Source organism: Epinephelus lanceolatus, chromosome 19, assembly GCF_041903045.1.
Source record: "Epinephelus lanceolatus isolate andai-2023 chromosome 19, ASM4190304v1, whole genome shotgun sequence".
Taxonomy (NCBI): domain Eukaryota; kingdom Metazoa; phylum Chordata; class Actinopteri; order Perciformes; family Serranidae; genus Epinephelus; species Epinephelus lanceolatus.
This window is the reverse complement of record NC_135752.1, coordinates 18357149-18379667: the sequence shown is the minus strand read 5'-3', so window position 1 is coordinate 18379667 and position 22519 is coordinate 18357149. Positions and strand designations below refer to the sequence as shown.

At 40.4% G+C, this 22519-nt stretch overlaps 1 protein-coding gene across 20 annotated transcripts in view; it reads left to right on the top strand.

Annotated features, from left to right (window-relative positions):
- Positions 1 to 22519, top strand: part of dnm1a (dynamin 1a) — a 72802-nt gene that overhangs the window by 21745 nt on the left and 28538 nt on the right. For 6 of the 20 annotated variants that reach the window (XM_078162416.1, XM_078162414.1, XM_078162413.1 and 3 more), the window contains exons 6-16: positions 481 to 641; positions 750 to 892; positions 977 to 1112; positions 3480 to 3547; positions 8963 to 9101; positions 13498 to 13584; positions 14740 to 14810; positions 14951 to 15002; positions 15941 to 15952; positions 18341 to 18370; positions 18855 to 18968. In XM_078162416.1, the coding sequence (XP_078018542.1) occupies positions 481 to 641; positions 750 to 892; positions 977 to 1112; positions 3480 to 3547; positions 8963 to 9101; positions 13498 to 13584; positions 14740 to 14810; positions 14951 to 15002; positions 15941 to 15952; positions 18341 to 18370; positions 18855 to 18968 (1013 nt within the window). Of the gene's footprint in view, positions 1 to 480; positions 642 to 749; positions 893 to 976; positions 1113 to 3479; positions 3548 to 6010; positions 6150 to 8962; positions 9102 to 13497; positions 13585 to 14739; positions 14811 to 14950; positions 15003 to 15940; positions 15953 to 18340; positions 18371 to 18854; positions 18969 to 22519 lie in introns of all 20 variants that reach the window. The other 14 variants (XM_078162421.1, XM_033647686.2, XM_033647684.2 and 11 more) reach the window with 5 other exon arrangements.

Sequence of the window (22519 nt, the reverse complement as noted above, 5' to 3'; positions counted from 1 at the left end):
CATGAGAAAACTTAACTGGAGGTGAAATGGGATCCGCGTGACCTGAACTTTCCTGGTTGTTTCTGTCTTTTTCCTTTTTCTCTCTCTGACATTTATTCATGTAATTTCTCCTTCCTTCTTTTCTCTCATCGTTCGTCTATATTCTTTCCTTTAATCCCATGTCTCTTGAAATGTGGTTTTCCTCAGTTAAACATTATTAAACACAGTTAAGCGGTTTGGTCCTCAAGGGGAAGTTCATTTTGGGTTTGGCTGTTCAAACTTTTATGTAGAAAATAAAGAGAACAGCACACTCCCAAATTGCTCTAATGCAAAACTATACTATTGTCCAGTCAAATAACCAGTCAGGCCACAACTATTGAATCTATTCCAGTCGCTCTCAGAAATTCCAGGAAGTGATAAATGGAGTTGGATCTGGTTTCTGCAAATCTCACAGCTTTTCAGACTGTATTGTAAATGACCCCGGGACTCCTGTCTGTCCAGGTTACATCGGCGTGGTGAACAGGAGCCAGAAGGACATAGATGGCAGGAAGGACATCAATGCTGCTATCGCTGCTGAGAGGAAGTTCTTTCTCTCCCACCCTGCGTATAGACACTTGGCTGACCGGATGGGCACTCCCTACCTCCAGAAAGTCCTCAATCAGGTGTGTAAAAGAGCAACACACAGTTGAAGTCACATGTGACTGTAATATGACCATTCATAGGTCCTGTATTTTCCAATATTTCTTAATTCTGACCTTTGACCTGCACAGCAACTGACCAACCACATCCGGGACACCCTCCCGAATCTGCGGGCCAAGCTGCAGAGTCAGCTTCTGTCCATAGAGAAGGAGGTGGAGGAGTACAAGAACTTCAGACCTGATGATCCGTCTCGCAAGACCAAGGCTCTGCTCCAGTGAGTAGATACAGTAGAAGACAATTAGATAGAAACAAATGAATAGATTCATTGATATCTGTATGTCACTCTGCCGCCCCGCAGGATGGTGCAGCAGTTCTCTGTGGACTTTGAGAAGTGTATAGAGGGCTCCGGGGACCAGATTGACACAGCTGAGCTGTCAGGTGGTGCCAGGATCAATCGCATCTTCCATGAACGCTTCCCCTTCGAACTGGTCAAGGTGTGTGTCTGCTACATGTTGTGTTTATTTATGTGTGATTCGGTTTGATAGTTTTATTTGGAGACTGTTTGAAAATGATTGGGGCAGGGAGCAGAAGATGAGGCTTAGATTTCATGTTTGGTTAACGCAAGACTCTCCACAGCTTTGTCAATATTTTCTTTGGACCCTCCACTCCAACTGCAACACCTTCTCCCTCATATCTCAAAATAAAGCGCTAACCCTAACCCCACAAGGTAATGGACAGGATTGCCAAAATGTGACTGTTTGTGGCAGCTTTTTGCAATAAAAAGCTTTTGATTTTGCGGACTTTGGCACCACCACCAAACCTAAAACATGCCGTGCAATAGCCGTAAAATTTATGCATACAGGTTTGCACTAACCTGGGGAAAAAAGCGACCTCGCTCTGTGGTTTTGGAATAATCTGCAGGGTATAATACATCTTAAAAATCTAGCTCACTCAGAAAAATTCAAAGCCATGTTAAAAGTCCATTTAGCTGAGAAATGCAGCTGTTTCATTCCGTGTGTTTGATGATTGTGTGTCCTGTCTGGTGTGTTTTATTTCTGTTTAAACTGTAACTGGTGTGCTGTCTCGGCCAGGTCTCCCTCAGAAAAGAGGTTTCCAACTCAAGGGACTTCCTGGTTGAATAAAGGTTAAATAAATCATTAGATTCCAATTTTTTCAGAACATTAATGGGAGTTGTGGGAATTGTCATTATGCTTTTTGTTTTCTTGTTTTCTATTTATATGCAACCCAATTGCTAGACTAAATGTCTGGATGTTATATTTGTACATTATTATGCAGCCGAAATGCTGAAACTTTATGCTTCTTTACATTTAACATCACTGTGGTTAATGTGGGGTTAGGTTTAGGCAGAAAAATCACTTGGTTATGGTTAGGAAAAGATCCCGTTTTGGCATAAAACACATGCTTTTGGTGGCACAATCCCAGCTTGAAATGGAGCAATGTCTTGGTAAAAAACAAGTGCTTTTCGTGGCACTATCTCTGCTGGTAACACACTGACGTATTCCTAAAAAACACCCACATTTGGTGACTAAAAAGCAGCTATAAAGCAATAAAGCAATGACTCACTAAAAAGCAACTGGTTTTGTTGTTTTATTGGTCGTGAACACTGGGCTGCAGTGGTTTGCACCTTGGCAGGCATCTAGGTCAGCTCATACACCACGTCACTTCAGAAATTTGATATGATATGTAGAAATCTAACATATCCGTGGTTTGCAGAAATGTGCAATGCCAGCATTTTCCTCTGGCGACTGGGCTGTAATTAGTGGCATTATAGCCAGTTCAGTCTGCACAAAAGAGAGTTTGAGTGTCACACATCCATTTTTTACGCTGATTTATTTGACATAAATCATAATCATATTAAAGTGAAGGAAAATGTGAAGTGACTAAAAATGGTTTGGAAATGTCTTGCTGTGGTGAGATTAATAAAGTGGGAAATATTGTGTCTATTTACATCATTACGTCGATCCCTACTGGGTATCCTTTCCCAGCCTCAGACGGAGAGAAGGCCTCCCCTAGGATTCTGATTCTGGGCTTTTCTGACCCAAACATACCTCATTTCCTCCCACACAGTTTAACGGCCATCTCTCCCATTGTTGCCTCTTCACTCATCTCAGCTTATTTAATCTGTTTCTCTCACTCTGTCATCATATCCATCCAAATTTGATCCCTCCCCCACATGCTCTGCATTCACCTTTCACATCATCTTTACCCCGAGCTTGTCCTCCCTTCATCCACCTCCCCCAACCTCTGTGTCTCTAAGGCTTTTACCTCCAACCCCCCACTTACATGTTCGATCCATTTTCAATTTCTATTTCCCTCCTTTCATACATCCCCCTACTCCGTCCTCTCTCACCCTCCCTCTGAGGATATAAATCTTCCTGTCTGTGACTGATGCATCAGAAAAAAAATATGCTGTTGGTTTTTCACTAAGAGAACGGAGCAGGTTGCTTCCTAAACAGAAGCTTTACTCATAAAAATCTTAATGTTTTTTGTGTTTGTCATATATGTTTTTAAGATATATGTAACTATGTTGAAGAAAGTTGGAAAGAACGTGGCTTTGGAGTAAATGAAAGATTATATAGTATATAGCAGATCATCCTATATATGTCCTAGTTCCAGTGTAACAGTATGTTCAGCTGAATGTACGGGTCAGATCTGAGGGGGAGGAAGTGTGATTTAGGTCTGCAAAATAAAAGCAGCAGTAACAGTAAGAAATGTTTTCTCACTCCGTTTAAGCATGATATTTGAAAATAAAAGATGGAGGAATCAAGAGAGAGAAAAGATTGTCTGACTGAAATAACTCATGTTGCGATACTGAATCCTCGCTGTCGTTTCTTTTGCAGATGGAGTTTGATGAGAAAGAGCTCCGCAAGGAGATCAGCTACGCCATCAAGAACATCCACGGAATCAGGCACGTCTGCCCTCTAACTCACCCCTCCATCCCTGCTTCCCTTCCTCTTTACTTCACCTCCCTCTTTCTCTCTTTCCATCTCAGTTACCTCTGCTGGCCAGACTGCATCTAACTGACTTTGCCTCTCTAATCGCAAAGACCTCTATACTTAGTTCGAGCGCTCTGTTGAATACTAATGGCATTATGCTTAGAGAAGTTTTAGGATCAGATAGGTGACTTCTGGTTGCGCAGTACTCATTTTTTTGTTTGTTTTTCCATCCATACCGGTGTGTACATTGGTAATGTATCGTATAACAAGGCAGAAAACATCAGAAAAATCATCAAAATGTATATTTGGTGCCAAAAGGTTTTTAAATTAGAGTTTGGTCAGTCTGAATCAGATAATAACAGGATATAGTGAGAAGCAGGAGGTATGGGATTTATGGGTGGTCATGTGCTTATGGGCGACAAGTATGTGTTTTGTGTTTTGTACTTGCTGCTGCCTATCTTGGCCAGGTCTCCCTTGAAAAAGAGGTTGTTAATCTCAATGGGATCTTCCTGGTTAAATAAAGGTTAAATAAAAATAAAATAAAATGTACGCAGTGTTTAATGGTATTTCATTTATTTCCATGATTAACAGGATACTGTTGGTTTCTGTAACCAGTGGTTTAAACTTTATGCGGGTTATTTCTTCATCAGAGCTGAATACTAAAACACCAGGGAGATGATCGTTACATGATGGTAATAAATAGTAATGTTTGGAAGGCTGTTTGTAATTGGCTGTCACCAGTGGTAGCAGTGGGTCGCACCCAAAGTTTCACCTTAATTTGGTTGTTGAAATTCGAATTTAAGTTAAAATAAGATAATGCAAGTCCATTATGATATTTAGACATGCAAAAATGGATATTTAGGTGGCACAAGTCCAGTGCATAGCTCCAAAGTGGTCAGGTTTTCCTTGTGATGAGTTTTCAGGGGTTCATTTTCCTTTGCAATAATATCTGGGGCACTTGAGGCCTTAAACTAGTTGTACTGTTATTGCACTAATAATCAATAAAACAGTAATTCAGACTTTTAAGTCACTCTATGGACCTGTTATCCACAAGACTGTCAGATAGAAATATTGATGGTTGAAAACTCTGAATCCAGAAACACATTGTCCTCTATGGAAATAAATGAAATACATAAAAATTCATATGTCAAGTGAGAACCCTTCATCCTCTTAATGGATGATGAACCAACCAGTCTGCAATAACACACTAACTTTTAACAGCTCTTGAGGGACCATCACTGGATATTTGCTCTCAGAATTTCCAAATTAAGCACAGATTACTTGAAATTAGTTAAAGCTGGGGTAGGCGGTTTCTGGAAATGGTATAAATGTACACCCTCCTCCTGCAGCTCTCTTCTCTCTGTCATAGATTTATTTAACCTTATTTCAAGAAAGAACTCTCTCTGTTTATTAGACCACAAATGAGACGAGAATTAGTTAGCTACCACAGCATGTGATCCCTCTGCCCCTCTGTGGACTGCTTCCCTGGGAGTAGGGTGGGCAGCAGCGCCAAGGATGGACCTTTAGTCAGTGTAGCCGTCAAGGCAGGCTGCTGGCCAGCCGCAGTGCTGGGTCTGACCTGTGTTACAGCAGCAACAGAGTCAGGGCTGTCTGGTGTCTCAGCGCTGCCAGAGTTTGAGTTGCTGCAGCCTCTAGCTTGGGGTCCATCTCTGGCGCTGCTGCCCGCACTCCTCCCGGCGAGGTGGTCTGCAGCGGTGGGTAGTGAAGTGGAGGACACACTGTGATTTGAGGCTCTAGTTGCATAACAATGAACTTGAATTAGCCACAGCTGTGAGCCTTTGGCTGTGAATAGCAGGAGGCTAACTATTGTAGTCTAAATGCCATTTTCTCTCCGTCTCTGAAACACATCGCTGTTATTGACACGTAGGCTCGCTTTATTAAAAGTCTGTCTTCCCCTTTTGGGTTGTTTTGCTGTGTAGGTAGTTGTTGCCATTTCTGCAGGATTTTCCGCCACTTAATCAGGTTTTCCTTGAGGGAACGTGCAGGCCCATCTAAATTCGTAGAACGCCCTCTTTCTGAACAGTCCTGTGATTGGTTAAAGTCTCTCGGCACATGCTAGATTTTGTAATGCCTGAAAACAGCCAAAAGGAGGTGTAGTGTTCTCTCAGATAACTTGAATTACAATATGCTCAAAGATTATTATGGGATTTTTGGCCAATGATGCTAAAATAAAACTGCCTACCCTCAGCTCTATTATAACTTAATATTTCCTACTTTTTGATTTGTTGCCCCTCTTTCTTTCCAACTCTCTGTCTAATTTGTGTCTGTTTATGTTTGGGGGGAAAGCTCAGAAATGGAGGGTAATTTTTCACAATTAACACTTCTTTCTTTACCCAATCCTCCTCCCTCCTTTTTTCTCTCCACCATCTTCCTCTTTTTTTGGCCCTGTGGCTGGTTCTCTCTTTGTCGGGCAGAACTGGCCTCTTCACCCCGGACATGGCCTTTGAGACCATTGTGAAAAGGCAGATTGGGAAGATTAAAGAGCCTTGCACCAAATGTGTGGACATGGTCATTTCTGAGCTAGTCAGTACGGTTAGGCAGTGTACCAAGAAGGTAAAAAAAAAAAAAAAAAGTATACGGTGGATAGCACTTTATTTTCAACCCCCATCTGCAAAGTCCCTCTGCTGTTCACTCCCTTTTACTGTAACCACCTGGCTCTCTCCAGCCCTCGTTGTTTTGTCAGACAGCGAGGGGACACCTGGAGTGGCGGGGTGGGCTGCGGTACACCTGCCTGCCTACTGTACCGCTTCAGACGGGTTTTAGCTGGACAGGCTGGCCGTGGTAGTGCTGATGAAAACCAGTGTGGAGGCTGATTGGTCATCAAAATATGGCTGCCTATAAAAGATTGGAGCAGAGTCAGCTCCGAACTTGAGTTTATAGCTTTGATTAAAAGGCTTTGACTTTTCTGCCAATAAATCCAGTTGGAAGGTAGTTGGTAGTTGGAGTATATTTAATGCTTTTGTTCCTTTTTCCAGTTTATTTTAAAGTCTGGACTTCTTTTTTGACTTACTATAAGCACATATTTGTGACTGAGCAAGAATTACAGAGTGGCCTCAGTTATGCTGTTTTGGCACAGCAATTCTACACTACATACTAACAGTGTGTACAGTTTATACTATATACTGTAATAACAGGAAATAGTGCAATATGTGCACTGACATACATCAAAATTATACTGTACTATTGAATGCTACTGCCAGTTTAATTTGAATCAGTGAAATATAAAGGCAGTTGTTTTTCCAAAGGGGATCCCAAAGCATTGAAAGATATTCTTCACTTTGTGCACACAAGTTATTATCTTGTTTGCACATGCTCTCTGCAAGACAGAGAGCTGATATTTAGTGTGGAATTGGGACACAGCTTAAAGGTCCAGTGTGTAAGATTTAGGGCGGATTTAGTGGCATCTAGTGGTGAGTACTGCAGATTGCAACCACCTGAAACCTCTGGTTAGAATACCTTCAGTGTTCGTTGTCCAGGAAGTTTTTACCAGGAGTCGAATTATCTTCACAGGTCTCTTTCTCTCCAAAACGAATGAACCAGATGGAAAAATGCAAAACTAAACACAGAGTAAAGCAGCTTCAAGTTACAAATCAGCGTTTCTCCAAAGCTGTTTGTCTTGTTAGAGAAGGCCCACTTGCCCAGCACCTGCAAATGTGTGCTCACCTTATTTCTGATCCAGACATCCAAGAAGTTTTTACCTTGTGTCGAATTATTCACAGAGATTTCCTCCTCCCTAGAACAAACAGACCCAGTGATTTAAACTAGCAGAAACAAACAGTTTCACATTGCAAATCAGTATTTCTCCCATGCTGTTTGGCATGACGGAGATGGGCCGCTAGCCTAGCACCTGTTAATGTTTGCTCACCTTTTTTCTTTCATAACTTAAGATCCAGACATTCAGGAGGTTTTTGCCAGCAGTCAAGTTGTCCTCCTCTCCAAAACAAACAGACTCAGTGATTTAAATCAGTAAAAACACTGAATAAAGCAGTTTGATGTTAAAAGAATCAGTGTTCTTTCGACGCTGTCATTGTGGAGGGGCTGCTAACTATGGTGGCTGATGTGAAAACATGAACGGCCCTATGTAGAGCCAGTGTTTGGTTTGTCCATTCTGGGCTGCTGTAGAAACATGGTGATGCAACATTAAGATCCTTGTAGACGAGGACTCGCTCCCTAGAGATATAAAACAGCTTATTATAGGGGAATAAAAACACAATGATTATTCCTTTCAGGTGATTATACACTAAAGAAAGCATATACTAATAATATATTAAATTTCTGCCAATATATCCCCATAAATCCTGCACACTGGACCTTTAAGTTTTCCTTGAACCCTCTTGAGGCTATCTATGTGCAAGCTTTGCTGTAAACAATAACTTTACATTTATACGAATTATTTTAAAGTCAAGTAGTATTAGTTCGACTCCAACAACCTTGACTAAGATTCCATATTTGCTTACACACGAAGATATACAGATGTTTATCATCATTCGTCAATCATTCAGAATACCTGGCAGAGATATTGGATGACCTCAGCCTCCAGACTTCCTTGTGTGTGAGGCTGTAGCAGTGCACCTGCAGCAGACAGGAGCCATGATGATTATGTTTTAAGTACTCCTCAGCAGGCCTCTGGGGCCGCACTCTCAGCTACAGACGCTCTTGAGTGTGGCAAAAAAGAAAAAGCAGTAGTCTTTATACAAATTGATCTGCTGTGACTAAACAGTTTCAACAGCAGTTGGACTGTAACAACCTGGAGGCCTTGGGATAATAAATTTTATGATGGAAGTTGGAGGAAAAGGAGGGATGGGTGGAGAAAAGGTCAACACCAGGAGGGATCAAGGCATTTTGGCTGAACGTTGGGGTGCACAGCTGCAGTCTTGCGGTGCGTTGCTTGGAGTTTTTGGCTGGTGGAGTTGTGCAGGCTGGAAGCTCTCTCTATTTCTTCCTCTTTCTCTTGTCTTTTCTCTCTGTTCACTCTTTATTTATAGAGAGAGACTCCAGCACTGTCCTGTTGTAGAATGGCTTCAGGGGAAACCAAATGTCTCACTTGCATTTTCTTCCTTCTGTGCTGTTTATCCCCCCCCAACCTCCACACCTTTCCCCGTCTTTTTTATCTTCAATCTGTTGTTTCCTCTGCTCCATCTCCAATTTTTACCCTCCTCGTCTGTGTATTATCCTTTTCCCTCACCATCTGTTTCACTCCTTTTCGTTTTATTTGTCTCACGACTCTTCACTTTTCTTCGTCTTCTTACAACTCTTCATTTGGTGCTTTTATTTCCCTCCTTTCTCCACCTTTTTTTGTCATTTCCTTTTTCTTTTCTTTTTTTTTTTTTACTCCTCTCTCCTGTGCCCCCTGCCCATCCCTACAGGACGGGGCTGTTCACCCCTGACCTGGCCTTTGAGGCCATAGTGAAAAAGCAGATCCAAAAGCTGAAGGAGCCCACACTGAAGTGTATAGATATGGTAGTGAGCGAACTCACCTCCACCATACGAAAGTGTAGTAACAAGGTAAAATGCTAAAGAGAACCTTCACTATCTCTGTTAATCACACGGATAGGGGTAGACCGATGGTTGGGCATTCAAGTATTGATATCAGGGGATGTATCAGACAAATTAACAGGCCTTAACTGCTTATAGTATTCTTTATAGTATTTTTTAGAAGTCCTATTCATATACCAAAGAGAATTAGATATAATAAGAGTTGAATATTATTATATTTTATTTCTCTCTTAAAATGTCCTTCTCTTTTGTGTTGGAAATTGGATGCTATCAAAGCATCAGTAAGTATACTAAGTCAGACAATTAACTGTTTGCCTATAGAGCCAAATGTAACATAACCATCCCTGAAAATGCAGAGGTTTACTCTTTATGATCAACAATGCTTTAAATGGTGCTAAATGCTAACATTGGAATGCTAACATGCTAACTGTTTTTGTACCACCTGTAAATGTACTTAAATTAATTAATTCATACTAACTGAACTAGAAGAAATACCCACATTCAAAAGATATCCTTATTAAAAACTCACTGGTTTCAAAACATCTCATTTCAGGATTGCAGAAATGTTGATTAATGTGCATTGTCCTTACAAATAAAAAATAACTAAATAAATGAAATGAAACTACTATATGTCAGTGTGTATTACAGCACGTTTAACATTTGCAGATTAAAGCAAATACATTATGTTTGCTCAAAAACTCTTCAGCCTGCAGAAATCGGTCTATCCTTACTTCTGATTTTATAGTGTAACCATATAGACTGATTTTAATTAAACTTCCTTTTTCATTTGTCTTCTGTCAGTTATTGGCCTTATATTGACAATTTAACAAATTGTTGCCTCTCAGCCTGCATGTCAGATACTTTTCTTTCACATTTGACCTTATGATGTCTGAAATTATTTGATTTAAGTTGGTTAAAATCTTATTTTCTTCTGTCTCTGTCAGTATGGTTTAATATAGTGGAGTGACTGATTGTGTAGTTCCACTCACTGACTAATTGACGTACTTGGAGCGTCTCTTTCTTTCTCTTTTTATTTCTCTTTCTCCATCCCATCGTCCTCTAACCCTTTGAGCCGACTGCTTCCTCGCAAAGCAAATGACCAAAAGACAGTGTGACCTCCTTTGGATTTCTCTTCTCTGTCACACTTTAATCTTCATTTTACTTTCAGAGACATACTGTATTTAAAGATTCTAATATACAGTGGTTGGGAAATTCTCCAAAGGGGTCAGTTTGTAGTCTTCCTCCATCATCCTCCCTCCCTGCTCCTTTGCATTGCATGTCAGTCTGAATCACTGTGAGTACCTCTGCCTGCTGCCCTGTTGGTAAAAAAAATTATTTCCCAGTTTTGTGTTTGTGTCAGTTGTTAAGACACTGAACACCTTCGACAGCCTTTGTCTGTCTTCAAGTTGCAATGCACCTTTCCAGCAGCACAAATTATGTTGCTTTCAGTTGCTTTGACATTGAATGCATCAATGGTTTACTGGTTTTATTTGTAAATCTTCATGGTTTTCACAGTTTTCGAGTATTGGATTGAATTCATGAGATGTGAAAACCATAAAGTGCTCCTCATCAAATCAGTTCACAGTATTAATGGGCTGATGTTAATTACACCTATGAGTCTTTCCTCACTGCTTACCAAGTTGAAAACTTCACGTGTTTCCTACGATTCAAAAGAACGATTTGACTAAACTGTCAACAGGTTTAAGTAACCAGATACTGTAACAATATGCTCTTATAAAACAGATGTGGAGTTGTTTTTCACAGTGTGCTTCAGCTTTGTTAATTTGATACAGACCATCGCCTTTTTCATGTGAACATTTATGCTTGTCAAACTTTCCATTCTGGCATGGCAGTTAACAATGATAGCTGTGGCAGATTTACCACTTGAAATCTTTGAATTGAAGTTTTTTGAAACTATGGGTCTTCAATTTCATACAGAAGCAAACAAGAGCATGCCTCTTGTTTCAAGCTCACAACTATTGTTTTTGTCAGCTGGAATGACAACTGTTGTTAGCAGATATACGGCTAATTAAACTAATGCCAGGGTGAAAACTCTCTGTCAGCTGTTTTTTAATGTCTCAATATGATTGTCTTTAAATATGAACCACACTGAAGAATATTAGGGCCAGGCATGAAGGGGAAAAATGAGAGGAGGAAGAATTTCTTTTAATTTTGCATTTAGAAAATAAAACAAAGTGTACAGAACAAGTCAAACTTTGAGTATTTGTGCCAAGCCTAGGAAAAATATACCAGAAGAGGAAGACTTTTGTCAAGAACAAAGCCAACTCCTTTGTGTTTTGTGATACAAAATATCCTCTCTGTAGTGCACACAGGTGTAACCATCTGTCCATTACTAGCACAGATGTAGCCACCTCTTCCAAGTTTGTCTGGTATCTCTTGAACAGACAAAATATTAAGCACAATCTCTTCAAAGTCTGTATAGTTAGTAGCACACTGTATTCATGCAGCAAAAGATAAATAATTTCCTTGTTACTAAAACCCATCCTGAAGCACAATTTCAACAATTTATCTGCAGAAGTCATTCTGTAGAGGCAGCCATATGTGCTACCTCTAGCAGTTTGATTTATTAGTTTCCACAGAAAAACATGTATACAAAAATACAGGGAAAAAAGTTCACCCCTTGGGAGCAAACAGTCAGATAAAATCCAGTATGATGTCATAATGTGCCCCCATTAAAAAGAAGAAGGAAACAACAGTAATAGACAAAGTGTGTGTATGTGTGCACACGCGTGCCTGCAATTTAAAGTTCTACAGCAGATGTTGAGAACCAACAGTACTATAACCTTACAGTTGATCAAGCAGATATGTAAAAGGTTGCCTTACACTGTTAAAACTGTCCGAAGGTCCTCGTAAAGCAAACTATCTTTTCTAGCTTCAAAAATCGCCATGTGTCTTTGACCTACTGCTTCCAATTAAGTAATATAAGTCTTCTGGGTAAAAGGGTGACATAAGCAATTTGACTATACCTTAAAAGATGAATGTCTTCACACTGAATATCAAAAATTGCTGTAAGAGGATTTGGATCAGTTGTTCTTCTAAGTGTTTTGGAAAGGGCTTCAAAAATGGAGAACCAGTAACCTGAGAGACTCAGACAAGACTGGAATGTATGAGCTAATGTTACAGATGAACTTTTACATCTGTTACAAGACTTGACTTTAGATAGGCAAAGTCTGTGTACCACCTTGAATTGAATCAGGCCGTGCCTGGCACATATTGATAAGTAATCTTGAAATTTTAGTCCCAGCATTTGAGCATTTTATTCTCAAAATGCAAAATAAAGTTTCCTCCTCTTAATTGTTTTTTCTTCTGAAGTGCTAGTGTTACTCTAATGAATGACTGAAGGTAGCAAGCTACTTAGCCATGTGTGCTAATGTTTATGGCTTATGTGAGAGCCGGCAAACAGACTTTTTTAAAACCCCTTGCACTCTTCTTGTGTCTTTAGTTTTGGAAAAGTGATAAAAAAAGACCTGACCCTCCACATTCTTTATATATACGTATATACTGTAGAGTCATTGCCCTGACTGCAGCTTACTGTGCCTAGTTACTGCTGCTGACTGGACAATTAATGTTTGATACGGTTTCAATTTGTAACATTTCCAGCAAAGTACAATGTGAGAAACACACACTGTAATGCCAGTAATTAGACTGACATTCATCCCAACAGCCTGTCCCATTATTATGAAGCATCTATTCATTATGGACGTCGTCTGCTTTGTAATCGGACCAGGAAGCAGTAAATCAACTTGGGAACCAGAAAGAGGTCTATTGATATCCGCTTCACTCACCAGACCATCTGACAGACATGAGAGATGCATTGTAACTTGCAAAGAAAAAAAAGAAAAAAAAAAAAAACAGCGCACATTTTTCTTTCTTGCGCTGTGATTTGGGTTTTGATTTTTCTTCTTTCCTCACACTTCTCCAAATGTGTTTGTGTCACATTGGAGGCCCACCAATGTCTGCGTTTGTGGGTTTGCAATGAGCTCATGGAAAAAAAGACCCACAGTGTGCTGGGAAAAGGAAGCTTTTCTGCCAGAAACATTGTTTATTCTGTGTTTGTGTGGTAATATCACAGACTTTGCACTATTCTTCTGCATTTGTTCCATATTGGCAACAAATGGACATCTTGCACATAAAATCCGCTCTTAACTCAAATCCACCCACTGGTCAGGGTGTGCAGAGAGTAGAGCTGAGTCTGGGATAAAATCCTCAGAACATGTCTAATTCTGTTTTTGTAACGTATTTTGTTGTATTGGTGGGACTGTGTGTTGTGGTTCAGTGAGATGAGAAATTTAGTGGTTTACTGAAGCTTGTATGTAGATTTGTTACAACTGAGGTGTGTGTGTGTGTGTGTTTGCTACCTACACACTGTGCTCTGTGCTCGCAGCTGGCTCAGTATCCCATGTTGCGAGAGGAGATGGAGAGAATCGTCACCCACCACATCAGGGACAGAGAAAGCCGAACTAAGAACCAGGTAACACACAAAAAATACTACACACACAGCACGAAAGTGAGTGGTTCATGGTTTTACTTGTATAAAATAAGGATGAAGTTAAAGGGGACCTATTGCGCTTTTCCTTATTTCTGTTACATATATAATATTACAATGATGGATGTTTGTATTCAACATTTCAAGTTTCAAGTCATGATGTAAACATATCTAAAAATAATTCCTGTAAGCAAAGACCTCAGACTTCAGACCGTTCTGAATCTGATTCATCTACTTTCACGACAAGCTGATGTCAGATTGTGACGGACGTCTATATGATCAGCTGCTCCTGTCACGCTACTGCAAGTGTTTACATCACGTAGCCTTAACTGCTACATGTAGCTATATGCTAACATCGGGGAAACATGTAATCTTAATGGTTGCTAATATTAATCATGCTGGTTTTGTTTAAAAGCTATTATTGATGTTTTTCCACTGTAAAAAGTGCAGCTATATTCCATTACAGTTATTCCCTGGCTACAAGTATGTTACACTGCTACATGTAGCTACTAATGTCAGGGAAATGTGTAACTGTGGTTGCTGATTGTCATTTCATCGACTTCAAACCATGCTGAATGTCCAGCTTGTTTATTCACATGAACATTAGGAATCAACCCAAAGGACTTGTTTTAGTTACCATTACAACACATTGTCAACCAACTGAAATCATGTATACACATCTCGCGTGACTCAGGCCATGTACGGCAACACTCTATGGTCAAAAAAGTGTAGCACAACTATCTACACTGATGTTGTAAATTTCTTCCTGATTTCAGATCATATTCCTGCTGTAACATGTGGTTTATAAGCTTTTATTAAGGATTTGTAATAGTAGGTAGTGCTGCTGTTCTCCATTACAGTTATAAAAAGTTTAGAAAAGAAAATTTTACACGTAATGGAATAAAAATGGTGGAATCTTAAAAGGAGCATTATACAAACAAAAATAAAGTTACTTAGTTTTTTAATGATAGCATTGCAACAATACTCTGATGCAAAGGCACTCCAAAATAACAAATGTCAGTTTAGCACAATGAAACTAAAAAAAAAATGGGACGCTATGAATACCCTGAGCTGGATCTCTAAAATATTATCAATACAATGGCATTCATTGATAACCTCTTTCTCTCCCTCTCTGTTCAGGTGTTGCTGTTGATAGACATTGAGTTGTCCTACATGAACACCAACCATGAGGACTTCATCGGATTTGCCAAGTGAGTTTCTGTTTTTCTTTTCCATTATAGAGTATAAAGATCGGCAGTCATTGCAGTGTTTAGTGCGTAGAGATTTACCAGTTCATGACACCATTTAAAAGCCTGAATCCAGTATCTCCTGATGTGTTTGTGTTGTGCAGCGCTCAGCAGAGGATCAACCAAATGAACAAGAAAAAAACGGCTGGCAACCAGGTACTGTTGAGCGTACACCGTCACCTCTATTTGACAGATTACAGTACAGCACAGACCGAACTCATGCAGTCTGTTGGCCAGCGACATGACATCTGAACTTCATACAGTCTTTCCCTAAGGCTTTATTCTGTTAGCACTCAGCTCTCTGTTTTGTCCATGCTAAATGTAGCACAGCTATACAGTATCTTGTTACCCTGGGCAACGGTCCACATCTTACACAATGCAGCCCTGTGCGGCTGCTGTACACACTAATGGACAACAGTTGTCAGATCTTGAAAGAGCTCGGTCTTTTGGTGAAAGTCACAGACAGACCAAACAAAATTATTAATATCAAGTAGAGAGCGCTCGAATACCTCTGGCAAGGTCTATGAAATCTGTCATTTTAATAACAGAAAAGGGTTTGAAATTTTAAATCTCCATCTGGATCTCGAACTGCATCAAAATACACACAGAGACAGACAATTATGCAATACATTGGTGTTTTTTTCATTAAGGAAATGTTTTAAAAATGATCACAATGTTAGATAATTGAAAAATAAATATAATCTACAACATCTCATGGTATCCTCTTGCATGGCTTTACTTTCTACATGACTTAATTTAAATTTGTGAACACAGTTTTTTTAGTTGTGTGCTAAATAATAGACAGAAAAACACACTATTATGACTGACAAACATATAATAACTGGCTACTGCAGATATGTCACTATGTCAGATCAGTGCCAAAACATTTAAAGTAAAACTAAACACAGATTTTGCATGATTTACATTCTGTCTTTTCCTCTCTGAAAGCTTGTAGATTTCGCCTTTTATTCTTCAGTCTTTTTCTCTTCAGCTCTTGTTTTTTTGGTGTCTGTCATTTTGTTTCCTCTGATTGATTTCTCCTTTTGCTGTGTCTCGTCCTCTTTCTCCTCCTCTCTGTGGCTTTTCTGCTTCAGGATGAGATCATGGTGAGTAGTGTGTGTGAGTGTGCTTGAAGTGTGAGTGTGTGTTTGATTCAGCGCATGTCTGCAGGTGGGCTTTCGTGCGTTTGTGCTCATGTTTATGCTCTGCATATGTTAGGATACTTGTATCGATATATTTGTGTCTTTTATGTGTGCTGGATTGTAGTTGATGGTGGATTCATGAGTGTTTGAAATGAGCTTCACACTAACTTCCAGACGGGCAGGTGGCTGTGGTGGGGGGATGCTTGGCTGCTGCCCTTTCCTCTCTTTTTCAGCTGTGCCCTCCCTGCAGGCACACACACTTACACTCAGACACACACTTACACTTCAGAATGAGAAATGTATTCTAAAACACTGTGTTGAAAGGCTCCATTTAAAGATGCTGAACACTGAAGCCAGTTTGCTTTGGCGGTGAGGAGAAGCCCCCCAGCAGTAGTCTGAAATAGATAAAGAGCAAGTCACTCATCTGCTCTTGAACTGCATTTGAAAGAGGAGACCAAAGAGATTTTCCTTTTCCTGGAGACAATTATGAAACATTTTTATTGACACATCACCAGACTTCCTCTTTCTTGCCCCATCTTTTATTCTCTGCCTCTGCCCAATTCATCCAAAGATGCAGACATCCAGGGGGAATGAAGACCTGCAGTGTGCTAGACATTATGTCACCTCCATAGTTGTCAGTTGTAATAACAACCACCCAGATTGGGGGTCAAAGGCCAGGGGCACATAATAAACAAAGTGGTGATCTTCACTTCCTGTTTACAGATGGACATAGTTGGCCCCATGGCTTCTGTTCTCCTGATTTAACAACCCTTCTGACCTCTGTATTGACAACTGTGGGACCCCCTAAAACCCTAATTTATGGATCTATCAGCAAATATGTGTCTTATTTAATCTCTCAAATCCTGCTTGATCATCAGTTTATAACAGTATTAGGGCCATTGTAGGGGAAAAAATAAATATTGAGTAATATTCCAAGAAAATTTTCCGAGATTTAAGTTGTAAATTTACAAAAAAAAAACACTGGATATTCTCTGAAAACTCACAAATTTGCTGCCACAAAGTCAGGTGATGTAGTATAAAGAGCGACAGATTTCTTGTAGGGAGGATGTCTCGGTGGATAAATGGGTCAAGCACACGACTTCTACCCAGGAGACCGGGGTTAGTCTCCCATGTGAGTTGATGTCAGCATATTATTTTTAGACACAGCTGCCTTAATATTTTCAGTTTTAAGGATGCATAAAGCTGCTGAATGCACACTGTGCACATGACCTGGGCCAAGCACAGGACTTTGACCATTGTTTGAATGTCCAATCAAGATGTCCTGGTATGGTTCAAAAATAGTTACAAAATGAAGGTTGTGCTAACGTCCTGGACAGTACCTGGTCATTGCCTAGACGTCCGTCTTGGGCTTCGTGGCAATGTCAAAATATGACATGATTTTATTCAGCTAACTTTGTTGCTTTTTCTGCTATGTCACCTGACTTTCTGGCAGTACATTTTGATTTAGGTTGAGGGTTTTTTGTTTTTTTTTTCATAAATTTACCCATTTAATCATGGAAATTCTTCTTTATTTTTAAGAAGAGAAGAGTATTAACCACTTACCCTGACTCTGTATTCTTTTTTTTAACCTACAGTAACCCTAACATGCTGATGTATTGCCAAGTTTTGTTCAAACCCAAAAAACTTTATCTTAAATTCCAGTCCAGATCTGAAACTCTCTAAAAATACTAAAAATATGTTCTGAATGACAGGGCATTATGTAATGAAGATCCATAGGAATATAAACGTATAGGTTGATTTTCTTCAGATCATTTAATTCAGGTTGTATTTGTTTTTTAAATTTTTTCCTTACCCAGTTGAGGGTCTAAGAATAGAGAGTGTTGTATGTTGTTCAGATTAGAAAACTCTCTGAGGCTAGATTTGTTGTGTTTGTCATAAGTGAAACAATAGATGTAGAGTATATATGACATTATTGGTTTGGGGAAAAAAATGACTTGAGAGAAAATTAATTATCAGAGCATGGTAACACGTAATTTAAAAAAAAGTATTATACTTAAAGGGAGAATACTCTAAAAACAACGGCTGAAAATTAAACAGCACTGGATTTTGATCGGTTCGGCCCTCCAGAGTTTGATCCCTTCTCTTCAAAAAGCACATACAATATAATATAGTCTGGCTCTTGCATTTCACTGCATGGTCTTTAAAAAATTTGACATGGGCCGTCCCTGTTGTAGCCTCCTTACCTCCCTTGCCCCCCCACCCTGCTTGCTGTCACCTTGCTGCTGTCCCAGCAGCCAGCTGTAATGTGCTGGTACCTGAACAACCCTGTGTAACTCTTGGCCTTCACTAAATGGCGTAGCTTTGTAACATTCTCTCCACATTCTCATTCAGCCGGAGAGAGGAGTTAGCGATCGGTTCAAGGTAAATAACACGCACACCATGTACTGTATGTGTCTATAGTTTGTTTCGTGGAGAGAATGAAATACAAGAGAGAAAAAAAGAAAAGATAAAGGAGTGTGAGGAATGTGTTTAGTCGTGTAGGTGAGCGTCACCCTGCTGTTGTTTGTGGCAGTCGCTTCTTATCTCCACTAGAAGCATTGACAATACATGTTAGTGAAGAAACATATATGTGTTTCACACACAGGCTGACAAATATGGAGTTAAAGGGACAGTTCACCCCAAAATCAAAAATACTTTTTCCTCTTACCTCTTACCTCCTACCTATCCACCGTAGAGATGTGAGACATCTCTACAGCGGATATCTTCAAAAACAATTTGACCAAAAATATGTATTTTTGATTTTGGCATGGATTGTCCCTGTAAGTTAGTGAACTGTCTGTAGAAATGCGTTTTGTATGTTATATAATGATTTTCTTCATTCTCTGTTTGTCTGTGTGTCTCTCAGGTGATCAGGAAGGGCTGGCTGACCATCAACAACATTGGCATCATGAAGGGAGGAGCCAAGGAGTACTGGTTTGTTCTCACCGCAGAATCTCTGTCCTGGTATAAAGACGATGAGGTGAGACACTGTTCACACACCAAATCAATGCAAAATTATGTTTGTTTGCACCTGCAAATTTCTGTATTTGCACACTTTACCGCTCAGAGCCGCAGGCGCAGTGTGTTGAATCTGATGTTGTGAACCATTAGTCAGAGAGCTTCCAGTTGAATTTTCAGTACATCAGTCAAACTCACAGCTGGCATTTGTTTAGCTGCTTTGTAGTGTTATCCAAAGAACAAAACAGCATCAGAAAATGTTAAAATAATAAGACAGCACACTAGTTTGTTGCAGGATGGTACTGCTTGGCAAAATAACACCCTTTGTCATATAAATGGAAAAGAAGGAACTCAGTAGAATCAACTGCGACAGGAACAAGGTGTCTTTTATTATTGTGATTAATGTTGGTCCAGTGTAATTCTGTCAGAGTAGTCTTAAAATTAGGCTCAAGTTTTCAGAAAGTTTTTTTATGTTGTTGCTGTTGTTCAGGGAATTTTTGCGGGGGATATAGCAAAACACATGATTTCACAATCATTTGTGCAACCTAGTGATTTTCAACAGCTAAATTGTCATTGCTGTTGTGTAATCTTGTGATCTGACTAAAACTGTGTACTGTACTTGGACGTTACATTTTATTGTGAGAGTTATGTACATTTTTACCACAACCTGAGACATCGTCGCCTAAAAACTTTGCGTCCCATTTTAACAGCAGCACTTTTATAATATTTTCCAATAAATCACAATACCACGAGAATTATTTCAGTTCTTCCCCATGAGCATGAATTTCTTTTCCACTTTCTGGTCCATAATTCATTCCAGCTCCTCCCGCTGGCCAAATCGACTGCTGGTCCTCTGCACACTGAGACAGTATGACCCAGCATGCTTTGTTACTGGGTTGACTGGTCAGAGCGGTGTCCCATGATGCTTTGCAGAACTATTAGGAGTTAGCCACAGTCTCGCTGTCTCCAGGACTTAGCCACAGCCGCTCTGCTCACTGACATAAGTGTGTGTGTGTGTTTGTGTAGCATTGAGAAGGCCCTTTACAAAGAGTCAGGACCCCCCAGCATGTTAGACACCGAAGCTGGCACACACATGTGCATACCAGAGCCCCCTGCCCTGCCCTGTTCCCAATTACACACACACACACACACACACACACTTCTAATAAACTTACTTCATTTCAAAGAAGGGGCACGGAGTAAGAGACTGGATTGTCGGGGAGGAGAGGGGAGGAGGCAGGAGTGTCTCTTGTTAGCTGGTTAGCAGCAGGAGTAACAAGGACCATGTGAAGGGAGAGAAAGTGGGGAGGAGATGTGGGGGTGGGGGCTCAGAGGAGGAAGGAGGGAGGAGGAGAAAGAGGAGAAAGGGCTTGGGTGGACATTTTGCCTCTATATCCTCCCTTTATACCTTTTTCCTGCCCTCATTTCCCATTGCTCCCTTACACATCCTCAAAGGTTTATCCCCAAACCAGAGGAAACTCTTCCTCATCCTCCCCTCTCATCATTCCATCTCTCCATTCTCTTTCTGCCTCACTCTTTCCTTGTCACCCTCTCCTTCTCCCCTGTCCCCACCCTCCTTCTTTTCCTCGCCTATTGTACTGTATATTTATTTGAACATGGTACAGCGAGGGGGCTGGGAGACCCAAAACCAACACATGGTGCCGGTGTTAAAGCTCAGCGGAGAGGCTGAAGGGTACTGCAAATGACTTTAAAAAAAAAAAAAAGAAAAGAAAAAAGAGAAACTTTCCATTTTGTTTTCTATCCAAGCTGAACGTTTTTATATAGTCCAGTCACACGAGCACACGCACACTAGAGGTTAGAGCACTCATGAGGGCTTATACTCACATGTGCACCTGGGTGGATACTTGCCAAAATACACACAGTTGATACAAAGTTGGAAACTGTTTTATGTTTAAAATAAAAAACAGGTATCACTCCCTACAGAGAGAAAGAAATGTCTTTTTTTGCATCTTTTCATGCATTTACATACAGACACATTCATTTCTTGACACCAACTTGCAAAACAGCGCAGCACCGTTTTATTGACTGCCTCTCGTCATGGGGAAAACCCTTGCCGCAGCCTGGTTACACACACACATTCAGAGAAACACACATGCACACACCACCCCCAGACACTAATAATAACTTTCAACCCAACTAGTGGTGCCAGGATGTTTTGGTTAGTGTGCATGTGTGTGTATATGTGTGTGTGTGTGTGTGTGTGTGCCTAGAAACCCTCTGGTCTGTATTACCACAGGACATGCCAATTCTTTGAATCAGGCTCCTCTGTAGCTTATGGCTTCCCAAAGCAGAAAGAGAGGGAGGGAGATGTGAATGGAGAAAAAATGGTTGAAAAGAAAACAAAAATGTACAGTAAAAAAAACCACACGACTGTGATGTTATAGACTGCCGGCACATGTGATATTCATATATTCTTATAATCAAATGCATACACTGAGACATTTTTACCTGTCACACAGACACACACACACATATAGATAAGTTCTAGATATTACCTAGCTGTCCTTTCAGCGGCTGTATTTTCATTGGGTACCCCTTTTGGCTCTATGTGTGTGTGTGTGTGTGTGTGTGTCTGCCCGGGTTTCCCTGCTCCTGCTGTAAAGCTGCCAGAAAGCCAGACCCGCCTGGTGATCCCAGCTGTAAACATCCTGGGGGGAAACAGCAGACTGCTGCTTTCAACGCATTCACCAGAAACATGTCTGCCATACAGTGTGTGTGTGTGTGTGTGTGTGTGTGTGTGTGCACACGCCTATGTGTATGTGCGTGGACTGATGTGTGTGCATGTTCCCGAGGCTGCGACATGGTGGCAGGGCTCTAAATGGAAACAGGTTGGTTTGCGGTTTTCATTCCTGCAGACGATGCTCTATGATGGGACACCGTGTGAACGTTCCTGCCCTCTACTTTGCTTTTGTGTATTTGAGAGGGAGAGGGAGTTCAAAATGGTACGCTGTGGATTTGCTTTATCAAAGACACGCGGGCTGGAAGACAAACTGCGGCCCCGGTGAAGAGCTAGAAAACAAAACATAATGGAAAACAAGGCAGGGGGTCTTAGCTAAACTTGTAGCGCTTCACATGACGTCACCTACAAACGCTAAAGCCACAAACAGTTTTTTTTTGTCTTTTTTTGGGAGGGCTATACAAAGACTCGTAAAAATGGCGAACAGACAATGACAGAGTGGCTTCTCTTTCAACATTTTTGTACGGTGGCTTCCTGCCTCTCTGCACATTACATGGTCATTTGAGGTAAAGTTGGTGCAGGGAAGGCAGAGACGTAATTGTACATTTTGGTCAGGAGCGCAGTGAGATGCAGGGGGGGTTACTGTGTGTTTTAGTTATCTTTTTGGGTAAGTGTTCATTTCTTCTGTGTGGTTGAATTTTTGGGGGGGTTTAGTTTTCAGCTTGATCTTTTGGTTTTGTAGAAAAATAAACAACATGCTGGGGATGTCATGCAACCATCACTTTTATTTATATGAATGAGATTCAGTTGGCCAATATGACATTAAAAAATTTTGGACATAGTATTTGTTTAATTTCTGTGACTGTGTAATTTGC